The 24,779-nt window shown below is 38.1% G+C and overlaps 1 protein-coding gene and 1 pseudogene across 1 annotated transcript; one reads left to right on the forward strand and one right to left on the reverse strand.

Annotated features, from left to right (window-relative positions):
- Positions 1-4,392: 4,392 nt before the first annotated feature.
- Positions 4,393-21,419, reverse strand: LOC140857537 (nicotinamidase 2-like). Its single transcript, XM_073256604.1, is given in 4 exon segments — positions 4,393-4,663; positions 20,528-20,953; positions 20,956-21,167; positions 21,290-21,419. Coding segments are annotated over 2 exon segments (603 nt in total). The 5' UTR covers positions 21,134-21,167; positions 21,290-21,419; the 3' UTR covers positions 4,393-4,663; position 20,528.
- LOC140857536 (peroxisome biogenesis protein 5-like) lies at positions 13,563-15,260 on the forward strand (annotated as a pseudogene).
- Positions 21,420-24,779: the final 3,360 nt, after the last annotated feature.

A 24,779-nucleotide genomic window follows, 5' to 3' on the forward strand; every position in this document is an offset into this window, starting at 1 on the left:
ATATCAATAGTAGTGGCTTATTTACATGTTGTGTAAGAAGAAGAGAGAGAAGATTAGGGAAAGTAGAGGAACAAGTTCGTATAGAGTTTATAAAGCAGAGAAAATGTTAGAGAAAGCAGCAATGGACTTATTAGATTTATTAAGATAAAATAAGATTAATTAGAGAATGGCATATTTAAGTTGAATTAGTTCTTGTGCCCTACCAAGGATTGTTTGGGGCCTGCTGCATCGATGAACATCTTCCTTGTTTCCACGTGTCGTCCTCTTAATATTCTATCAGCAGGCTGTGCTTATTAGTTTTCCTGTTAAGTTCATGAATTGGAGTGAAGGACCTTAATCATTTAGATGCAGAAAAGGGAAAAAGGAAACATACTTTGTCTTGGACCTATGAGATAGGAATTAGAGCATAACACGCAAAGGCCTGGAAGAGCTGCGCCCAATTGCTAGACGACATTGACTTGAGGTCCTCATGGCAGATCGTGTTTGCCTAATCACAATAGCTCTCATGCAAACTTATTTATGGAGAAGCAAATCACCATCGACAAACAGACATGTTAGTATGATGGCTTCCTAAAATGCCTAAAACCCTAATCAAGGAGAAGAACTCTATCATGTTCAGCCAAACACATTAAGCCATTACGTTTGATTTTTGTAACCCATTGGCCCATATACTACCTTCAATTGCGACGATCAACGATGGATTTATTTGATACAAGGCAAGCAAACATCACCCTGTTTGCGCTAAATATTGATGATGGATTCTCTTCAACTCACTTGCTCAAATATTGACTAAGGCTACCGTACATGCCGAATTGGACAGCAATATAGCCGGTAACTTTTGACTCCTTCCTACAGATCCCTTCCAAATATCACCATCAACAAAACGTGTCTAGACTTGGGCAATGGCACACTGGAAACTGAAGTGCTCCTCAACGGAAAAGATATGTTGAATCTGAATGTTTCTAGCCCGTTTGTATCTGGTGGTTTGGAGGCTTTGACTGTCTTATCTGAAGCTTAATTTCCGTGAGCAGGTCCTATTAACCCATTGGAGAATCATTCCTAGCGCCTGTGTAAGGTTGCTTTTTGTTTTCTTTGGTTTGTTTCTCATAAAACTCCAGTAGCTGAGAGCATGGAATAGACAAATTCCTCCAAAAGAATATATGCGTAAAAAAGGACAAAAAGGATTACGAGGTGTATAGTTAAAATCTGCATCATTTATTTAAAAAACCACTATACAGCGGGCCCCAAAGTTGGAAGATGAGTGCTGTTTATGAACCGTCCAAATGGTCCCAAACTCCATTTCCATAATTTATATTGCCAGACTTGTTGCAAGACCATGAGAGACTAGGAAATATTTGGCTGCAGATAAGCCCTGAACTGACTCCCTCCCAATATTTCATGTTAAGGCCGTGCCTGTCCATACCCTTGCATTTTCTATGTGAATAGAACAACATAGTTCGTAATATTAGAGGGACTTCCCTCAAAATTTTTTTATTTGTCATTTACCCTTTAGACGCTTATCACTTCAAGGTTCGAAGAGGGTGGTTCTTTGGGATAACGAAAGGGTGCAAAACTTGAATTTAGTTTTCTCCAACTTAACAATGTTACCTGATGTCATTTACAATGAACACTGATAACTGAATTGCTATCAGTTTGACCTAGGTAAAGCTTTTGTTTGTAGAAAGCTATTGTTATTTCATTTCATAAAAAAAAAAAAGTTGAGGAATCTCTTTTCATACGACACAAAGCTGTTAATCTTAAAATCTTCATAGAAAGTGATACTTCCCAACAAGCTGTGGCTTATTTTTTTAACTAATGTTACAATGCCCATCTTCAGGCTTCAGAAGTTTGTTGTCAGTCACTCATTCAGCAGTAGTCCTACTGCTCCCCTTTTCACCCCCTTAGGAATCTTCTAATTTAGATTATTTGTTTTTTTTGTTAGGTTTGGCAATACCTGTCATCGTCAATTCCAGAAATGTTAACCATGGGAAGGAAGCCTCTCTGTAAGACAACATGTTACAAGGAGTACAGCATTTCTACACTTGAAATTATATGATTGAAGAGTTGATACCTGCAACAAATGCAAGGCAGTGCCGAATAAGATTCCAACAAAACATATTTCATCATAAAGTTCCATTGGTTCCCTTAACACATTTAGAACCTTAACTGCTTGTTATCAACCACAGCAGTGTTAACAATCTAGAACTGATTAAGTAGTTCTGACAATCAAGAGCTAGTTAAGTCATCCAAGCACAGGGATGTTAATCTAAGGCACATCCTTCCAATATTTAACAAAGGACAAAGACCAGCAGGGACAGCAGAGACGATACATGGAACAGAATTGGTTAAATGAGTTTGAGGATTCCTACAGGGCTTTTATGAGGTTGCTGGCTAAGTCAGACTCACCTCATGCTTACAAGCTGATTGCTAATATATGCACTGGTTGCTAATATATACACTGAGGAAAGGTTAACTCTGAGGCCAACCATGATTCCAGCCATTATTTCACTAATAAGGACAGCTGATTGCAAGCTTATGATTATTAAATATCCAAAATGCTGATTAAAAATAATAGTGACCCCAGACATGATCCAAGATTTCAAGTTACTTGAACTAATATAGAACAGATCCACATAAACCAAAAACAAATATGATTTCTCATCCTGTGTTTTTGTTTCTGTTATTTTCTTTTCTTTTTCTCTGAATGAAAACTTGTTATGTTGAGAAGGATTCCATCTATTGCAGGAAACTCCTTTCCCAAAAGATTGAAAAACTTACTAATATTGGAGAACTGACCTGACAGGCAAGGTACTGCTGTCTTAATAGGATCAAGATCCTTTTTGTATTCAATCTATACTCTTAAACTATTTTGATGCAATTTAAAAGCAAAAAGAATGTTGCACATCTTGATCAGTTTCATATCTTGCACGTATGGCAGCTCTAGGCATGTGCAGTGCAAAACAAGAACAAGATAGGTTGCTCTGGTTACAAGATTAGGATCTTTATAAATTTAGATGATAGTGCACATGCACATGTAGATGTCAAACAACATATTTGAGATTTATCAACAACCCAAATAAGTTTAAGAGATAAAGATGAAATGAGACAACCAATTAGAAATAACTATGGGTGGGTAGATAATTGGACATGATTCTACTGATATTATCACTTATATACCATTAGATTATTTTTCTCTGAATAAACTTAAAAAACTAATCAAAAATTTGGTAGAAAGATGATCAGACCCACAGGCTCAGGTCATGCTTCTTACCACAAGCTGTTTTTTGCACATGCACAAACATGCATGAACCCACCAATGTCAAGGTTTACATCTTGGCACATTTCACTTTACATCCATATCGAGCACTCAAAACTATGTACATATATCCTGAGATACCAATAGATACCCAAGCAATCTATCAATTAAGATTTTGTTAATCTTTTTGTTACAGTTACAACATGATTTTAATCGCTAGCAAATACAATATTACCTAAAACCATTTTTAACCTCATTTGGTATCTAGTTCAATCAAAAGAGATAAATCAATATCTTATTTAGGGCCTGTTTGGATATTCCTACAAGATTAGGCTGAAAATCCTATAGGAACCGGGCCTGTTGGCCCATCCAACTTGTAGTTTCAAACAGCCTGTCCAAACCCAGCCCAAATCCCCGCCTTTGAGCAAGGTTTTTTTTCCCTCCTTCCCATAGGATTTGGATTGGGTGGAGTTTGGTTGGTAACAGCCATGCTTAAATGGACAACCCAATCCACGATTTCTACAGGACTTTAGCTCAATGCTGTAGGCATAGCCAAACAAGACCTTATTGTCGGTGCTGGTCAAGATAGTTGAGATACATGTGTGTGTGAAAGTACTATCATTTTGACAAGAATGAGTTTTATTTGGTGCATGAAATTATTACCAAATAAAACCTGTCATCTTAAAATTTTTGTGTAATCTGTTTTCTCTGACATGTATTATTTCCCAAATTTTTATGTTTCTTTTTGGATCAAGATTGTGGAACTTGAACCAGACCTAACAAAACTAAAACTCTTTCAGCCCAAACAAACCAATCCTTCTTCTAACTCCTCTACAGGGTGTTAGTCACATCCCTTCCAAAATAAACATCATAATACAAAGAAATCTCAACATGAAGTAGTCGCGTTCTTTGATACTTCTAGAGAACCACAACAAAATGATAAGCAGCATAATCCTTTTGAAAGTTCATCATCAGCATGAATTTATGACCAACTTAAATCAGTGGCTTTCAGCTGTAGAGTGCAATACATGTTGAGTAGCCAAAAATATTATTTTGCAAATAGCACTAAACATGCAGCAACAAGTACAGAGACTAACCAACCAACCAAAGGAAATGGCACACTAAGACTTATCACAAGGTGAAAACAGGAAGCTTGGTATTCCATAAAGAATAAACGGACAAGAAACACAACATTTACATTTTTGGTGAAGATATCCATCTCTTTTAAGGAAAAGGACTTGTCTATCTCACCTCATGTTATTTACAATAAACATCATACACCCCAGATCTTCATTTACGAAAGATGTTTTATCTCATGCAACTATTACATCCAACAACATACACCCATGATATGTCTGGTACTGACAGTACCCATAGTCCACACCCATGATGTCCAAAAAACAAGACCTGATAATTATTATGAAAAATGCAAAATTCAGAATAAACATATGACAGAAGTAATGGTTTTATGAAAAAAAACTCAATATTTCAAGATACTAATTAATAAGTGTGGAGCAAGCAATGATATAGCATAACTTATCAAAACTTGGGACCATTTTAAATGTCCTTGTAATAAATACTTGTGTGCCTTCCTAAATGAACTTGTACCTAGGTGGCAAAATATTTTTAAAGGGATCAAAAAACACATTCCAGGAACAAAAAGCACTTCGTGCCTTTTTCACAACCAACTAGGACAACCATGTGAAAGTGAAAGGTTTTGGCAATAGGTTATGCTTAAATGTCCTGATAGATAGAATGAACTTGTAAAAAGTTTTAACAAGAAAACATGATTACTCTACCACAAAATTCTACTAAAACTTCTACTCCAAACAAGAGCTGAATTCATATCCTCATTAAAAGGATAAGAAACTGACACAAGATCGAGGGAGAAGATGGAGAGGGAAGAAGAGGTAAAAGAAGAGCAGGGAAGAAAAGAGAGGTAGGAGGAGGAGAAGAATCAAACGGAGAAGCAACTCAATATTCTCAAATCTATATAATGCAGAACATGCCTTCTCATTAATTCAATTTTCTAATCTGTGGAGTTTATAAAGGCTTGAAGGTCAAATGGTGGTGTCGAAATGGAGGGAATAGGATTTGTGGCAGTTTGGTCCACAGTAGATGGGCGGTCACTCTATTTGTTCCTAGTCATAGTGTGATGCACTCAAGTATAGGGCAATGAAAGTATACAGAGATAGACTAAAAATTATAATAAGTAATTAAGATTCCCTAACTACCATGATGCACACACGTAAAACCATAAAAATGTAGATGATATGTCCAAGTTCAAAAAAGAAAATAAAGGTTAAATGCAAGAGTATGGTGGGGGTTTTTTTTTTTTTTTGGTGGAAGAAAGGAATAAGGTTAAACTTGGACTAAAGCAATTTACTAGTTATCTAATCAAATAAAATGTTGATGAAGTTTTCAAAGGGAAAGATGTTACCTTGTGAAAAGCACTTTAAACCACTACTTCACCTTCTGGGAAAGAAAAACTCATTGTAAAATCAGAATCAGCAGTAACAAACATTAAAAAAAAAAAATGGAATCAGTGTGCCAAAATCAGCTAGGACATGTTCCTGATGTTGACATAGCAGATAATGTGGTGCTGACATGGCAAAGCCACTGATGTGGCACTAACATGGCCAATGACTTTACAGGTTGTATAGTGTTAAGGTTTGCTAATGTATACTGCTGACTGGCTGATGATGTGGCAGAAGCGATGATGTGGCAGAAATTAATTGGCTGGGCAGGTCCCATGAGAATCGAACTCAGATCTGCAATGCACTAACTGGGTTTGGATTGAATCTGGGTTAGGCCTGGACCCGCAGCCCCTCCTTATAAGGGCTTCGATCCGAAGTCCTTATGCATGTGGCAAAGGGCCCCGGCCAAACAGCAGCAGACTCAGTCCGACTAGAAAGGGAGATTGATGCCGATGCTAAGGGCTGATGGCAACTCGGCGGTGGCAATGAAAGAATGGACTCGGGGAGCTGGGTGGATGGCATCAAAGATGCCATGAACAAGGTTGAGTCACGACGGGAAGCCTCCGCTTAGATGATTTTATCCAGTGGAGCGATAGAGTGGGAGATTCAACACCGAGGTGAAGGAGCTAGAGGTAGTGAAGGCCAAGCATAGGTGGTCGATCGTAGACTTGGGAGATCCAGCGATCAATCTCTCTTCTGGAGGACGATACGGCTAGCACATGATGTAGAGATTAGTGCTGGCACAATCATGAGGGAGTGGCAGGGCTTCAACAAAGGGACGAAGGGCTATCAATGGCCAATGGAGACGAGGGAAGGAGGGGAGCGGAAAAGCAAGGGGGTGGCAAACAAGGGAATTGTCCCTCCCCCCCTCTCTTTTCTTTTGTTTTTTGTTTCCCGACCTTGGGAGGGATCTGGTGAAGGTGTGCCACAAGATGCCACAACTACCCAAATTGGAGAGCATGAATCTCAAAGTGAAACTAGGGTGGACCAGACCATGGTGGAGAATGTAAGTTTGCTTTCACATAGATGCATGACAAAGGAAGAAATAGATGGAAGAAGAGGAAAACAAAGAAGGAAGAAAAGAGAGGCAGAAGGACAAGAATTGGAGGGAAAAGCAACACAATATTCTTAAATATTTATAATGCAGAACTTATCTTCTCAATTGCATATCAGTGGATATTTATAGAACCAAAATCCTATTACGAGTCTGGATAGAAATAAAATACTGAAGTCCCCACAATACTCTAGTCCTAATAAAAATAAAATTTTCAATAAAAATAAAATTCATTAGTTTTCAAATAAAATAAAATTAGCCTAGATGAAATAAAATTTTTCTAATTGCTATATTTGTGCCTAATACTGATGTGCCTAGACATCTCATAAAACAATCCCCCATTAGAAACCTTACAATAAGTAATAATAGATGTAAAAATATTACCCAAGGGACAATCAAGAATGCTTGGGCATTACTAGGAATCAAGGAACACAAAACCAGAATCAGATCCCATGCTGGCCAACTGATAGTATGGTTCGATACACAGCTGTATCGAACCATATTGAGCATGATCCGACACAGCAAAGAAAGCTGACGAGAGGGAGAATTGGAGCAGAAAAGATAGGAGGTGGAAGGGACAGGGAGAGAACGAAAGGAAGGCTAGCAGAGATGCTGGAGGTGGCCACCAAGGGGGCTGTGGATGCCTTTGGATGATCAAATCGTATAGAGAGAGGATGGAAAAGAGAGAGAGGGGGGAGGGAGTGGGAGGCCGGAATCCCCCTGGCTTCCACAGGTTCAAAATGGGGTGATTCTGACCTTCTCCTCTCCTTCCCTCCCCCTTGTTCCTATCCTTCCTTCTCCCTCCCTCCATTTTTGCCGATGTTCTCAAATTAATGCCCGAACCGCACCGGTAAGCTGCTAGTACAATTCCACATGCTCGAAACCATCCGGTTCGCGGCCATTCAACAAACCTTGCTAGGAATGATCCTTATAAACCTAATCCACAAAATAGTTTTGGCTACCACCAAAACCACAACCAACTTGCTATTTGGCATTTGACCAACACATCGCACTTATCCATTTTAACATTGCCAGCTCTTCCAATCCATGCGTCTGCCTGCTTGCTTACAGTTATAGCCATTTCCTATCTTAACTATTCAACATTGTCACTCCTACTGCCCCTTGCTCTTAGCCATACACACTACATCCCACTTTACAAGATAAATTCCTTTAGCCCATAGCCTTCAGACCTCTTTAGAAAAAATCATTTCTGAATCCCTGAAGAAACCTCAGCACCACTTTTTCTTTTGCCAAATATCAGCACCATGAAATTGAGGACTTAAAGATAATATAGTACATAGAAAATGAACAACCCTAGATAATGTGATTGTTCTACATATCTGAGAACACTTTAATGTGGTAGCCAGCTACTCGATCCTAGTTATGAACTTTTGGCTTGGCGAGCTAAAAGGTTGTGATATCAGATCGCCTAGGACACATGTAAAACCAGATCGCCTAGGACACATGTGACACCGCACAAGTCGCAGATCCAAGCCATACGGGTTGCGAGTCCAAGCCATACGGGTTGCGAGTCCTGTAGGCATGGGTCTTGGGGCATGACAAGTTTTTTATGATCAGTTATATTTTTCTCAATTAGGAAGATTTGGTGTTAGTAAATTATTGAAAGTTTTGATTTTTATGAACTTTCGTTTTTAGAACTTCTGATATTATTAGGAATGTTAGTAGTTAGAGTTCTTCAAAATAGAAAAAAACTTGAATCCCATAGTAGAAAGTTGAAGAAAAGAGTCCCTTTGTACTAATAAATACCCCCACTCAAGCTCCTCCTTTAATCAATAATGAAGATCCTTGAGTAGTGATGTGATAATCCGGCCCAATTGGGCCCAAAACCAGCCCACAAAGCCCACCAGAAAAAAAAAAAAAAAAAAAAAAAAAAAAAAAAACAGAGCATGGAGGAAGACTCTCGATCGGAGTCTTCCTCTTCCCCGTCTGCGATCAAAAATCGGAGTCCTAGGGCCATTAAAAGACCCTAGGACAAGCTCTATAAGAACCCCCTCTTCTCCTCTAAGTGTAGATCCTTCGGTCACCGACGATCGCCGGAGTTTTTCTCCGATTTTTCCATTTGAAGCCGCGGCCCCTCGATCTGTGCTCGCCGCGATTTCTCGCCGGAAACCTCACCGAAGTCGAAGGTAAGCCCCGGCCCTCCTTCCTCTCTTCATTCCCCTCCTTCCCATGGCTTCGTGCACCCTCGTCGGCCGTCGGAATCGTTGGAAAAATTGATGAAAAAGCGAGACCCTGTTCTGCCCTGTTCGGTCGAGCCATTTCCTCCTCTTTTCGAGCCACCGGCACCACCGCCCGTGGTGCCACACCCCTGTAGCATGACCCCCACCTCCCTACCTTCCTTCTCCGAGGGTTATGGCCGTCGGTGATCGGTTAATGACCGGAGAAATTCAAAAAAAGGGATCGGGTTCCCTGTTTTCCGTTTTTTTTATAAAACTCCTGCCGGCCGAGCCTCACTGTCGGCGATCTCTTGCCCCCGCCGTCGGCTGCCACTGTTGGACCTCCAGCCATACCGCAGTACCTCGCCGGAGCACGAGCCACCAAGTTTTCCCCCGCCTCGTGTCCCTCCTCTGTTTCGGCCCAATGAAAGCCCGGGAAGAAGAAGAAGAAAAGAAAAGAAAAAAAAAGGAAAAAAAGAAAAAGAAAAGAAAAAAGAAAAAGAAAAAGAAAAGAAAAGAAAATGCAAAATAGAAAAATAAAATAAATAAATAAATAATAAGAAAAGAGAAAATTTTTCTCTCTCCCCTCTTTTTCCCTCTTTCTCTCTCTTTCTCTCTCTCTCTATTGTCTCTTTCTAAAAAGAAAAAGAAAAAGAAAATATATATATATATAATAAAAATATATATATATGAGAGAAAATTTTTCTCATCTCTCTCTTAAGTCTTTCTCTCTCTAGAATTAGACTTTCTCTCTCTACCTTCTCTCTACATTTTCTCTCTCTAAATTTTCTTCCTATTTTCTCTCTCTAGACCTTTCTCTCATTATGGATTTCGTCTCTCTAGGATCATTCTCTCTCTGATTACATCACAGACCCTAGGATAAACTTGAGATGAAAATATGATGATCTGGGACTGCTCCGAAATTCGTGCAGTAGATCGGATCCCGATCTAATTTTTTTTCAAAATTGATAACATCGATCATGATAAATCCATATTAAGTCATCCTGATATAACCTCTGATGATCTCAATCATGATTGCCACTTTTAAAGGATACGAAGATTCTCTCTCCACTTTCTCTCTCTACTTTCTCTCTCATGACCGACTTTCTCTCTCTAAAAAAAAGATCTATGAATCCTGTATCGAGTCATGCCTTCATCTTTTAGAAGCTTATATTGACTCTAACAAGATGATCTGAAGTTGCTTTGATATCCGTGCTGTATATCAACCTCATCTGATCGTATCAAAGATCTTTCAAATTTATTATTAAAGAACCCTATTGATTGATCTTGACTTTAATTCGATCTGTGCCTCATGATTTCTTGATCAAGTCACTTGAATCTAACTCTCAGATCAAAGATCCTAAATTGTCCTGGTATCTGGATGGTCCGACACATTCGGTCAACGGTCCTCTTTCCTTATGATTTAATCTTATTATATTTATGGAATAGAATTTGATAATGATTTGATATTTTAAATAGGATTAGCTGATTCTTCTTACGAAGTCTAAAGATCTAAGATGAAAGATGTAAGTAGATCCTATGCTCCTTATTTATTTTTAAATGATCATGTTTTTATGCAAAGAATTACTATTGATGAAATCATAATTTTTCATAAAATAAGGATCGGCATATGTGATATGAAAAAGCATGTTTTATTATGAGCATTGATTTTATGAATATGTCTTATGAAAATAGCATGATTATGAAGCATGAATTTCATTGTTTTTCCATCTATGTATATGTATGCTTTAAGAAAAAGATATAATGATTTCAAAGGCTCTCAGATGGCTATGAATGAATCCCTTCGGGAAGGTCGACATCCGGAGCTAGCATCCACACGAAACATGGCCCTGCCAGCGGGTATAAAGTTGGCACATGAATTAAGAACTCTGTCGATTAAGAAACATGGCCCTGTCACAGGTATAATAGTGACCTTAGCACGAATATCTGTGAGCAATGTTTTGAAACATGACATGAATACATGATGAAAATGATTTACGATTCATGATTGTGAAATATACATGATTTATGCATGCATGATGAGTTTATAACTTGTTTTGTTATATGCTCTATGAAATACTTTATTTTGTATTATCTGTTATTTTCTAAATATTGCATTATCATGAAAAACTTATGCTTGATCCGATAAGGAAGTGCAAGTTCTACTTACTGGGCTAGTGTAGCTCATATTCTTTTTGTTTTCTTTTTATTTGAACAGAGAAATAAGGTTAGGATCGGCAAAAGAAATCCAAGCTTGAAGATCGGCATAGCAAGCTGAAAAATTTGACAACAGAAGTTTAATTTATTTTATAATCATGAATTTGTAGTTATTTATGAATGTTGAGATTCGGGTTAGTACTTGCTTTTGGATTTAGATGCTCTGAACCCATATTGGTTCGATTATTTGATGAATAATAGAATTGAATCTTTTTATTTGACGGATTTTAGATGATTATGATGAACTGGCTTCGTGTTATCGTGGGCTCCATCCCTCGGTAGCATGGCCGTGTTATGTCCCGGATTTGGGGCGTGACAAGTGACAATTCTATAATGAGCATTATTCTCCTTGTTTTTTCTCTATTCTCTCTCCTCTCCTCTCCCTTTTCGTACATTCTTAGAATTTGTAAGTGAGCGTCATGAGAGCTATACCCTTGGAGTGGCCTGCCAAAATGGTATTTTTGGCCTTTGAAGAGAGTCACCCACCCTAGCTCCTCTTCCAACTACCATCTTCCTTGTGCCATGTATGCCGCAGTGAGGTTCTATCTCGCTATAATTGGTAGCGCCAATATACTCTTGCTCTTTCGAGTTTTTCGGCCGAAGTTCAACACCTCAGCATTAGTTGGTATTAAAGCACAATTTCAAGATGTCTCACCGTCATAACATCCTAGAGCATGTTGAATGTAAGCAAGATCCAGGTGATATCAAATAAGATGAATTATGCCACTAGCTTGAACAATTTCAACAAAAAAATCAGCAGCTTTATCAAAGCAGCATGGATGCCAATATGGCTAGCGTTCCAATCACTCCTCTAATAAAGAGACCTTTGATGATAAAAGTAAGTGCTTCAATGAAAAAATAGAAGATTTTAATCCACTTTACAGTAGAAAGATGGAGTGAATAAGATACCCGGCACCAACATGAACTAAGATCATTATGACTTTGGTATCAAAATAAATATCCCCATCTTTCAATGATGCCTGAAACTTGACGAGTTTGTTTATTGGCTCCACTGTTGAATGAGTTTTCAAGCTTAACGAAATCCCTAATGATTGATGTATCAAGTTAGTCACCATCAAGATCAAAAATTATGTATCAATTTGGTGAAAAAATTTGAAGGGACGATGTGAGCATGAAAGACACAGCAAGATTCAAATGTGGGATAAGATACATCACGAACTCAAACGTAAGTTCCTACCTATAGATTATCATTAGAATAAATTTCTTAAACTTCACAATCTTAAACATCACAACATGACCGTAAAAGAGTACATTATAGAATTCAAGCGACTCCTAATGACGTACGATATAAAGGAGCTTGAGGAGTGAACTAAAGCACAATATCTTGGAGGATTAAAACTTGACATTAAGCAAGTCCTGCAATTTCAACCCTATTGGATGCTAAATGACGTGATATAATTGGCAACAAAATCAAGAAACAACAACTCAAACAAATAATTGGTGCTTTCAGAGGTAATAGAGATAGAGCATCCAACTAGGAGAGTTACGCACTAAAAATGTTGGCACCCTCCAAAGCCAGCAGCTCCCCACCACCTTAAAAGGATAAGGGCATGCTAAACAATCCCAAACATTCAAACTCTATTGCCTCCAACCCTTGCAAGTGTTTCAAGTGCTAAGGATTTGGGCATAATGTAGCCGACTGGCCAAATAGAAAGCTTGTTTCTTTGGTGGACAGCGAACCTATGCAGAAGATCAGAAAGAAGATCAGCCAATCAAATAGGATGAGAAAAACCCAGATGAAGAAGAATTAGTGCATGCCGATTCAGGTGAAGCCTTGATGGTCTGCCATAGCTTGAATATGACCATGGTAGCTGATGAATAAGACTATTCATGCCACAACATTTTTCACACTAAATACACTTTGCATGGCAAGGTGCACTGGGCTGGATTCGACAATTAGAATACAAGGGGGATGTCCTACAGCATGTTCTTTTGCTGGCTTATAAGTCTGGTTTTCGGGTTTGGGATCTTGAGTACACTGATGATGTAAGAAGCTAGCATCCAGACATGATGGTCCTATTTCATTTCTACAAATGCAAAAGAAGTCGATTTCAATAAAGAGGCATGATGATAAATTTTGCAGATGTTGGTCCATTGCTGGTTGTTGCTGGAGATAGATCATTTTCTGGAAGTGGAAATACTCCTGATCGGTTGGGCTCTTTTTGGAATGGAAATGCTGGTGGTTGCCAGGAGCTGAGAAATGAGTATCCATCACCAACATTTGTCCACTTTAATTCATCAAGGACACATGATTATGTGCATGTCTTGAAGTTCAAGATAGCTGATTACTCAGTAAGGTGCAGTCCTCAAGTCATTGCTGTTTAGCAAGCCTCCGGGATACATTGTTTTGATGCTGCCCCTGGACAATTCTTACTTATCGTATAGTTTCCGGGATTCCTGTTTCTGGAGGCATTTAGGCTAGGGACTACTTGCTGCGGATTCTATGTGGCTGGGCCTTAGCGGAAATCCAGTTGGAGTTTCAAATGGTGGCTGTGTCAGCCCACAACACTTGAGTCCTAGTATAGGTATATTATCATCTCCTTCAAATGGGAGTCTGGTGGCACACTATGCAAAAGAATCAAATATATGGCTTGCCAAATTTAATCAACAAAGGGAGAATGTTGACCCTAAGACCTGGGCTCATTCTTCTGAACAACTACATTGTGTCAATGGCTGGGCATTAGACTTTAAGCACAAACAATCACAAATGGCATCACTTGGTCAAATAACAAATGGAAACATGTCCAATATAGCTGCCATGAAGTAGAGCCGTAAGCTTGTACATACTTTAGCACAAAATACCGACTCAAAATTTCAGAATTCAAAATTTCTCCAGTTTGTTCTAAAGATGAGCCATGGTGAGCTTATCGTTGATACGAATCAAACCAAGCCCGCTACTGGATCTCTCAGCCAACTGGGCTGATGAATACCAAGCACAATATAATGTTGGTCCTAACTCTTGGGCTGATTACATGAAGAGCTTTCACAAGGAATGGAAAAGTGGGCAAGTGAGTCTGCTAAGGAACATGAACAGCATGAAGTTGATGATCAATGGGCAAATGAGTTTTCCAAATTGCATGTCCAAGACTGGGCAGAGGAATTTGGACATCAGGTCAATGAAGGTCCTTTAGGGAAAAGTCATGCAGATAATTGGGTAGATGCACATGATAAGTACCTCTATGAACAAGTCCTGGTATCCAAGCAACGATCGAGTACATCAAGAGGGTTTATGTCTTTTCTAACATGAATCCTTATGTTGGACATCCCAATACTTTGAAGGAAGGGCAGGAGCTCTCTTGCAAGGGGCTTTTAAATGAAGCTATTCTCACTTTTTACGGCTGAAGTCTTAAAGAATCCTAACAACACTGAGGGGCAGGGTTTGCTGGGAATAACACATGCAAAAAATGATGATGATCAACATGCTATTGTATCTGTGATTGCCTCTACCATGTTCACCACCACCAAGAAGCATGTTGACTAGGGACAGCCTATCATGTCACTAGGTCCTGAGCTATACTTTCAGTATCCCTCCACCCCATTCAGCCCTAGCACTGGTTTTATGAATGCTTCAACTGCAATGGACCTAGATCTCGTCTTCTCATCAGACTTTAAGAACCATATCGGTTTCATGTATTCATTGCCTAATCTCAATCCTTCTACAATGTGATTTGCTGCTAGAACATCATGAAACAAAATAATTGAGGGCTCTTTCAATATTATGAAGCACATCAATGATAGTACATACGAAATTGAACTTCCTGGAGTTTATGGTGTGTTTGCAACATTCAACATAGCTGACCTATCAACTTGCTATGAAGACCAAGAAGATCTAGACTTTATGGCGAGTCTTCTCCAACTGGGGGAGTATGACATCGGAATGCCTAGGACGCACGTGATACCGCATAGATCGCAGGTCCCGACTGCATGGGTTGCGAGTCCAGGCCGCACGGGTCGCATGTCTAGGAGGCATGGGTCTCGAGACACGACTAATTTTTGATGATTAGTTATTTTTTTATCTCAATTAGGAGGTTTGATGCTAGTAAATTCTAGAGTTCTGATTTTTATGAATTTCTTTAGGAGAACTTTTGATATTATTAGGAAAGTTAGTAGTTAGAATTCTTCGAATTAGAATAGAACTTGAAATCCCATATTGGAAAGTTGAAGAAAAGAGTCTCTTTCTGCTACTTATAGATATCCCATTAGGGCTTCTCTTATAATCAATACTAAAGATCCTTGAGTAGTGAAATTCTGTTATAGAAATTATTGTCCCATTATTTTCTCTCTACTTCCCGCCCATCCCCCCCCCCCCTCCTCTCCCATTTGGTGGAATGCTAGGGTTCGCAAGTGAGCGTCATAAGAGTTGTATCCCTAGAACGGCCTGTCAAGATGGTATTTTTGGCCTCGGAAGGGAGTCATCCGCCCCTACTCCTCTTCTAACTACCATCTTCCTCATGCGATACATGCCATAGCAGGGTTTCTAAATCACTACACTCAGTTGCACTAACATATCCTTCCTCCTCTGAGTTTTTCAACTGAAGTTTAACATCTCTCCAACATTAGGTTTCTCGAAAAATCAAAGTATTAAGCACAATATGCATTAAAATATCAGCACTCAATAATAATCAAATTGATTCATGCAAAACCTTATGTACGGCATAATTCTTGTAGACAGTCAACTAGGAACTTAGTAATAAACAAAGCTCAAGATGGAAACAAGGGTTTCAAGGGGCCATGGTGGCACACACTAAACTTTTGCAATTTCTTTGCAATTCCCTTGTGGTGGCTACCCTTATATACCACTATTCCCACATCCCACACCTACCCCCACTCAGAAAAAAGAAAAAGAAACCCTTCTCTCCTAAATATATGAGAAAAAGTTTTGTCATCTCATCCTTCTATTATGAGAAAATTGGGCCCTCCAAACCACTATCATCTTTATCGCATAAGTACTTCCACTAAAAATTAAACTATCAGCCAATAACTCTAACTAGTTTTCCTAGAATCCCTCTCAAGTATCTAGTATCTTAATTCACAACTAAAAAAATTCTCTTCCAATCTCTCTTTCTCTAATTAAATAAAGAAAGGAAAAGAAACAAACTAGAGCAATAACTACTTGTCTCCATAACTCCAACCGAACAATCATCCCCTTCAAACTCTCTCTCCTCCAGTTAGAGAGAGAGAGAGAGAGATCATTCTATGAAGACCTTTCCAATTTTCGATGCTATCTGGTGAACAAGATGATCTCCTCACAAGAAGCATAATGTTTTCTTTTCTTCTTAAATTTAGTTAACTATAATCAATATTTATTTATGTAGTTGGTTGTCTATTTCAATTGAATGCGCCGCTCTGCCATAATCAGTTCATAAATATGAAGTATTTCTCTTTTGGTATATTGTATGAGAACATCCATTATGCTTCAACTATTATCATAAGATCAGAAATAGTGCTCTATAAAGATTTTGCTATGTTTGTGATTAACAATTTAATCAGCTAGTAATTAGACAAAGCTTATTTTGTATTTTGTCATATTGTTTTAAAAAAAAGTATGATCATTAAAATTAAAGTATGACAATATCTACTTTGTAGATATGGCAAAATTTTCTTCAAAAATCATCACAAACCTTATCTTTATCATAGCAACAACAATCTAATTAAAAAATTATCATCAAACCAACAATTTAAACATGGTAATACTGAATTGGGCTTAAATCATAATGTTGTGTATGTTGCAAGAATATTGTAACAAAAGGTCTAAAAATCATTATCATACATAGGTATATCAAGTTTCAATAATGGAATCTTGGCCCACCATTGGTAAAATCCTAGCTCTATCCTTGTCAAGATGCCTTATGAAATGAACAAGTGTGCACACATGTGTGTATAATCTTTTCTACTATTAAAGGTAGGCAAACTCTCGAGTGGAGTGTGAGGCTCCAATCAAAGGGTCATCCACCTCCACGCCAAATCCATTGCACATTGAACATTCTAGCAAAACTAAATCCAAATTCTAGAGTGTCATCTATGAGGCTCCAAATCATGTGGTCATTGATATCTACACTGCTATAACTAATCTCATCTTTATATATTATATTCAGTTGTCATTTTGATGGAATTGTACAAGAGAACTAAGCCTTTCAAAATTGGGTGAGCATGTATCATATTACACAAGCAATAAACTCAGATTTAAGAATTGCATCTGTCCATAATATCTCTCATATGCACGTATTTGTGTGTAGATGCATGCATGCATATATACAAGTATGTACACATTTGTCATTTGCTTTTTTTATAAATGACACCTTGATGCTTATAAGGGAGTGAGATTACTCAGATTGGACAACAAGTAAAGATCAGGTTGAAATGAAAAAGTAAAAATAACTTACAAAAATAACATACATGTTACAAAGTTGCTACAAAAGATATTCTACTCAAAACCTCGACCAAAACTCTAGCCTTTACCATGATAAAGAACTAAAAAAGCTAGACTAGACTTAGAATTCCAATCAAAAACTTAGAAATGTATGATTAATCAACACTTGATCAATCAAACCTATCAGAATATTTCTAGTAATGTGGATGACCTAGGTTACAAGAGACATCAACATGGTGCTATGACGAACTTCTAAGGCTAGATCATTGGGACATGTGAACCCTGTATGTGATAGTCCAACCATTTATACTTGTTTCCCATCATTATAACCAGTAACTCATGATGTTTGTCCTCAAGAAAATAATATAACACCATAGAACATTCACCTTGTGTTTGGTTGGAGTCATGAGAGAAAGGATGGATACCAATTTACCCATCCACCCTATATGATCAGGAAGGATGGATGAAAAAGAGAAATTGCTCATCCACCCTAGCCAACCAGTTTGCACCCTCCCCAAATTGAGAGGATGCAAGGAAAAATTGATGGAGCAAAATCCTTTATTAATTTTTTGACAAAATCCTACCACTTATTCACCTTTTCATTTATTTTATTTATATATTTTTTTATTTTACCTATACTATTTACCCTATATTATAAATTTTATTAATTATTATTTTAATTTCAGTACATAATTTCCATAATTATAAGCAAATAATAAGAATTGTCTTCTATTTTTTTTATATTCATTATTTTTTAGTTAACATTTGCATAAAATTAATTAAATATTTAAATTAAATTATAATTAATTATTTATTTATATAATTAATATAAAATAAATTTATTCATTTATAATTAATTTATAAAATTAATTATTTAATTAAATTAAATATTTATATAATTTTTTAAATAATTATAAATTATAAGTTTATAAATTTATATATTGTCCTACTTTTTTAAATATAAATAAGTATTATAATTGATAATAATAATAATATTTTTTTATCAAAAGATGGTTTTAAAAAATTATCATACAAACATCATCTATCCTCCCTTTCATTCCTCCATACCAAACAGAGAAGACAATCATTCCCATCCATCCTTCTTTCCCAATCCATCTTTTGTATCAAATAGAGGGTTAAGGTGTAGCTAGACATGCATTCATTTGGTCCAAAAGACTAATCAGACACTGGATTAATCATTTTCCCCAAAATCATTTGTAAAACAACAAATACACTTAATTTATATTTATCTAATAGGCAAATATAAGCTTATCAAGACAATTTTGACAATTCATGATGGATTTATTTTGTCTAATTAATCCTCTCTGGCTGAACTAGTCATTGTCCTATTTAAGGTAGGGGATTCCTTGTTAAATATCTCATAAATCCTAAATTTTCATCCCAAGTACCTAGTAAGGCCACAAATTCTTGGTCTACACAACATCCTATAAATAAAGTAAACCCACACTAGTTCATATGGATCTAATAAGTCAAGCAATATGCAAAGCATATCACATGATTAGATCAAGCAATATTCAAGACATATCGTATACTAAGAACATCACCAATCCTGATAGTGATTTCTCCTATTTCAAGTAGGGGTTCCTCATTAAACCTCTCATAAATCCTCAATTTTAGCCCTAAGTACCTAGTAAGCCCACAAGTAAAAACCTATCTTGGTCTGCATGACCTAAACATAGAAGTAACTCTATGGATGCTACTTCATATGTATAGGTAAGGTCAAACAACATGAAAGATAAATCACACAGGGAGAGCATCATCAATCCTAATACTGTGGTTTCTACAGGACATGTTTGACACACCCAAGTGATGATAAGGTCATCATCCTCAGGTAGCAGCCATACGAAGGGAGTATACAAACTTATCACTAGCCATGACATATTTGAGGAATAACAAACAGGAGTCTGGGTTCTCCCTCGATCTTCTTAATCAATTAACTAAGTCTAATATCATGTAAACATCTTATACCAACGTAAGGAACCCAGATATGTACTGACTGAATATAGATAATTACTTTAGTGTCGCAAATAATGCATCTTTCAAAGTTCAAGGCTTTGTTAGCAGACCAACTCCAAAAGTTTCTAACCACCAACAAGATGCATTAAAGGAACATGAGATTCATGATCTAAATATGACTATGAACCACGTTGAACTGTGAGACAAGTGACTTGTATTTTTTTCCTTCAAGAAATCATAGTTCCTGTCCTAATCTAAGGTTATAAATAGGATTTAACTAAAGCAATGGTTTAATGATCAAACACATTTAGTCATATTCCAACGTTGTTGGATAGTTAGGGATATTTGAAATCATAAATGATCCAACATTTAGAACACATGATTGGAATGCTCAGATTTACAGAAAGAGTACTATTAAGCAGTTAAAAAATAGAATGTAAGAGAATTTGTGTGGTAAATTGGTGGAATGAAGAACCTAAAATCATAAAGTTTTCATAAAAAATGAATTCAACAATATGGCTATTTTGCTTCCTAGAAAATGACTTTACCAAACAGTTATAAAAAACTTGAAGTAAATTACATATACTCATCAATGTAATAAATTGTGGCATATGCTACACATAAATGGTATATTTTGATCAAGCGACAAAATTATAGAAAAGTATGATAAATTGCTTAACCAATGATTGCAAAAAAAAAAAAAAAATCAATAACCTACCTAAGAATGTATCGGTCATAATTCCCAAGGAAAAATTTCAAAACTTAGAAACATTTTGAAATCAAACTCATATGTAAGAAAAGGCAGGAACAAAATCAACTTATGACATATAGGCACCCCCAAAATATCTAGTCTATGTTGCTCTTCCATACAAAGTCGGCATTAGAATTTATGTCCAGCAAATAACCAACTGAAACTCGAATTAGATATCAAAAACGAAGAACTTTCAAAAGAAGACTGAGATGGTTAGGCTTTCTAACCTCAGCCCTTGCGGCCAAGAGCCGCCTCGAGCCTCTCGCAGTCCACCAGGTAGGCGAACCCGTAGGCCATGTTCTTGAGGGTGGACTCGTGCAAGTCACTGTTCGATGTCGCAGTGGCGTCGGTGGAGAAGAAGACCCGAAACCCCCTGACGAACGCCTCCCTGGCCGTGGTCTCGCAGCAGAGGTTGGTCATCACACCAGTGACGATCACCTCCTCCACGCCCATACCGTGCAAAATTTCCTCCAGCCCCGTCCCAGCGAAGGCGCTGTAGGTGCTTTTCTCGACCACCCGGTCGCCGGGACGGCGGCCGAGGTCGGGGAGGAGCTCGGACTCCGGGGTGCCGTCGAAGATGAGGTCGCCGTTCCACCACTCGCCGAGCATGGCGTAGTCGGCGGGGGAGCGGTGGCGGTGGCGGGTGAAGAAGATGGGACGCCAGCGGCGCGGCAGAGGGCGACGGTGGTGTGGAGGGCGGGGAGGATGGGGCAGGCCATGGAGGCGAAGTAGTTCTGCATGTCGATGACGAGGAGAGCGGCGGCCTTCGGATTGGGGTCTCGGCGCCGGATCTCGTACTTGGAGTAGGACGCGGCGGCGGTGAAGGCTGCCATGCCTGGCTGCAAGCCTAGAACGGAGGAAATCGAACTGCAGGGTAATTAATGGTGGGATTAAAAGCGGTAGTGTTTATTGGCCTCGTCGGGACTAGATGCTTCTTACCCAAAAAAATAAAAATAAAATTTAAAAAAATATTTACTGAAAATACTTACCAAAAGAGAAAGTAGGGGAGTTTTACCCCGCACGGCGCAGGGCGTACAGGACTCGCAATAGATCGGAGAGTACGCGGGGAAGGGTAAAATCTTCTCCGAATCCGACTCAAGTATATATATATATATATATTTCTTCAAATATATTCTCTCTAAAGAAATAAATTGATCGATATATTAAAAAATTAATTTTTATAATTTTATTTGATCCTACTTAACTCTATCAATCGAGTATGTACGGACAAATACGGACTACTCGACTCATTGCCACCCCCACCCCCTACAAAAGAAAAGAAAGAAAAGGAAAAAGAAAAAAAAAAATGAGTAGAAGAGTTTTGTCTTCATAACGATGGAATCGGAGAGTTCGAGAACCCCCGAGGCTTCATGCATTAACAGGTAGATATATCAAAATAATTTTTGGTTGAAAGATGAAAAGGCTATTTTGAGTTCTATAAATAAAACTACGTGTAGCACCAGTTACGAATACAGAACAATCTTCTTATTTTGACGTCTAGAATTCCAACTGTATCATAAGCTGAGCTGCTCGCTAGGACTACCATTCGACTAGATAACTTAGCTAGAAAAAAAGATTTTATCTCTGTTCCATTTCGATCAAAACTTTACGACACCATCATATATCATTATTTTCCTCATCTCTAGTGTCCTATCTCAACCTTGACTCCTTCTAGATCTCTTAGACTATGCACCGTTGGACGTCGCCTTGCCTTTCTCATCTACATCTCATCAGATCTCCCTAGCCATACCTTATTACTTCTCACACAAAGTCCCTATTTAGATGTAAATTGATTGCTTCCCGAAAAATTTTTTTGCTTTCCCCTCTTTGGATTATTATATTAAGATTTTTTTTTTTTCTTGGCTATAAAAGGCCATGGTTTGCTGAAGACTAGATAGATAATAAAGCTTAACCCAAGTCTCATAGCCTTGTAATTGAGACAAGATTTCTTTATAAGGAAGCATTGGTAGTTTAAGCATGGTGGTAATAAAGGGCTTATTATTGCATGGTCCTAACTTAGTAGCTAAAAACCTTTCTTATGATCTTCAAGAGGGCATCTAATTGTGATAAGTCTTTAAAAATATTTTAAAAAGCAAGAATATAATCATTAAATGATGAATAATGATATTTATGAATGTCTTGAATTTGCTGAAGTAAAGAAAATTCTTGCTCTTGAGAAGCTTTTAAAATAAAAGCTTCTCAAGAGCATACCATAGCTCAATAGATACTTAAGGACTAGCAATATGGGCAAGTATATCTTCTGAGAGAGTAAAGGATGATCTGATCTCTTCTATTGCACATAGTCTTGGTTTATTACTTCCTTCTTCCCGTCTACTTCATCAGCAACTGGGGCGAAAGTAGGTATCCTTGGACTCAGTATTGGATAATCCCTATTGATAGAGCATTGGAAATCTTAGCTCTTAATAAGCCCATGTATTTGAGTTCTCCAATTGGAGTAGCTTGTTTGTGTCAGTTTCAATGACACAAAATTTTCTATATTTAGAGTTGATGGGTAGGAACATTTTGATGCTAAGGATGAATTTGATGTGCCCATGGACAAACGGTCAAGACTCAAGAGTCTCTCTCACAAGATAGAAAGAAGGGCTCTAATACCAAAAATAAAAGTGAAAGATAGCAGACTTTTGGTAACTCCATCTCAACATAAGAATTGAGCACATATGTTATTGTATTTATAATAACAGTACATCATTTTGTATATTGTTTGAGATTATAAAGAATATTGCACTCAAATCTTGAATGAGAAATAATAGAAAAAATCTCTTCAATACAAAAGGAAAGAATATCTTTAACGTAAAAGGAAGAGGAAACTTACAATAACAGTCATGTAACCATAGACAATTTGTATAGTTTCTGGACAAGTTGATAAAAATCTGGAGAATCATTTTAATCCCCTATAATCATAGAGGATTTGCCTTATTTTTTTTACCAAGTTGATAAAGATCTAGAAGATCAACCTTTTCCCCTATAATCATAGAAAATTTGCTTGATTTCTTGTCAAGTTGATAAAGATTTGGAGAATCAGTTCGATCCTCTATATTAGTATCATTATCAACCCCCTTCCTCATGTGAAAACTATATATTTTTTGACAAATATATGCAAAAGAAAGGAATAATCCTGTTATGGGGTCATGCCACCTCAGTCATGATTTTCGGGACTCATCCTCAGAAACCTCAGGACGGTGGGAATGCTGAAATGATGATAGGCACCATCGAGTTCACCAAAGATGTCATGACAAAATGATTGTACCAACTCGGCAACCCTCCAACCCTCAGATCGGAGTATGATCGACCTCCGAATCGATACTCTATCATCCATGGGAATGAAACACACAAGCTTCACTATCCTCCGGATCGGGATATCATCGATCACCAAGGATAAAGTCCTGCGGACCGTGCTAACACAGAATAGAACAGGACAACACTTTAGCTATACGCTGATCTCATCCTATCAGTTCTACTTGCCCCACGGGAAAACAATTGGAATCTTCCTACAAGCTCTCAAACGTGGCCATGTGGGCTAACAGACACCCACAACTAGCAACTTATAGGCTCAGGCCTAACAACCTACGGGCTAGGGCATAACAAACTCTGGCATCTCTCTATATAAAAAGGTAAAAGGAGAACCCTCACAAGAGGATTCTGGTATATTAATTCAAAAGATTGTACTCTCTTTTTTTTCTTTCTATGCTCAAAGCTCTAGCTAACTTAAGCATCGAAGGATTCTCCGTTGGAGGCCCCCACCATCTCCTTCGATGCAAGCGAACTTTCCTTTCTTCAGACCCGATCCGATGTCCTAGTGCTGTAGTTCTCGCCTCTATCATCAGCCACATCAGCACCTTAAAGCCTTGATACAACAGAAATTGATACTAGAGGAAGGGCCCCAGCAACCCAATCAAAAAGAGAATATGCCATACTGCTTCACTGCTTCCCATCGACCATCGACTCGGCAAAGCCGAGGTGGAGCCACCCAGTCACTTGCCTCACAAGGGCAGATGGAGCCAAAGCAACTGCTAGCGACAGTGGACAGTTCGATGACTTGGTCAGCTAGGTCCACGTGTTGATGAACGTCATCCAGCACCTACAGCAAGCTACAGAGCGGCAGTAACCTCTGCAGCCCGCTCTCTTGATGGCATAGCCATCAAGATCAATCTTTGATTCTAGAGAATCCTCCTAGAAGGATGCACCGATTGATCTCTCCCAGTCAGCAGCCAGCCTCCCACCATAGGTCTGCCCACGATAGATGACATCGATGATCCCCTACTTCTAGAGGAGATTCGATACTAGACTACGCTCTCTAGTCAGAATGATCTAATCGAAATGAGGATCTTAAGCAGAAGATCCACGAAATCGAGTGTCAACTCACTAAGATCCAAATAGGCAATAGAGGGAACAACAATGCCGTCAGCTTCAGTTCTTGGCCACCCTTCATTCGCTCCATCCTCTAAGAACCGATCTCGA

The sequence above is a fragment of the Elaeis guineensis genome, chromosome 4 (genome assembly GCF_000442705.2).
Source record: "Elaeis guineensis isolate ETL-2024a chromosome 4, EG11, whole genome shotgun sequence".
In the NCBI taxonomy this organism is placed as follows: Eukaryota; Viridiplantae; Streptophyta; class Magnoliopsida; order Arecales; family Arecaceae; genus Elaeis; species Elaeis guineensis.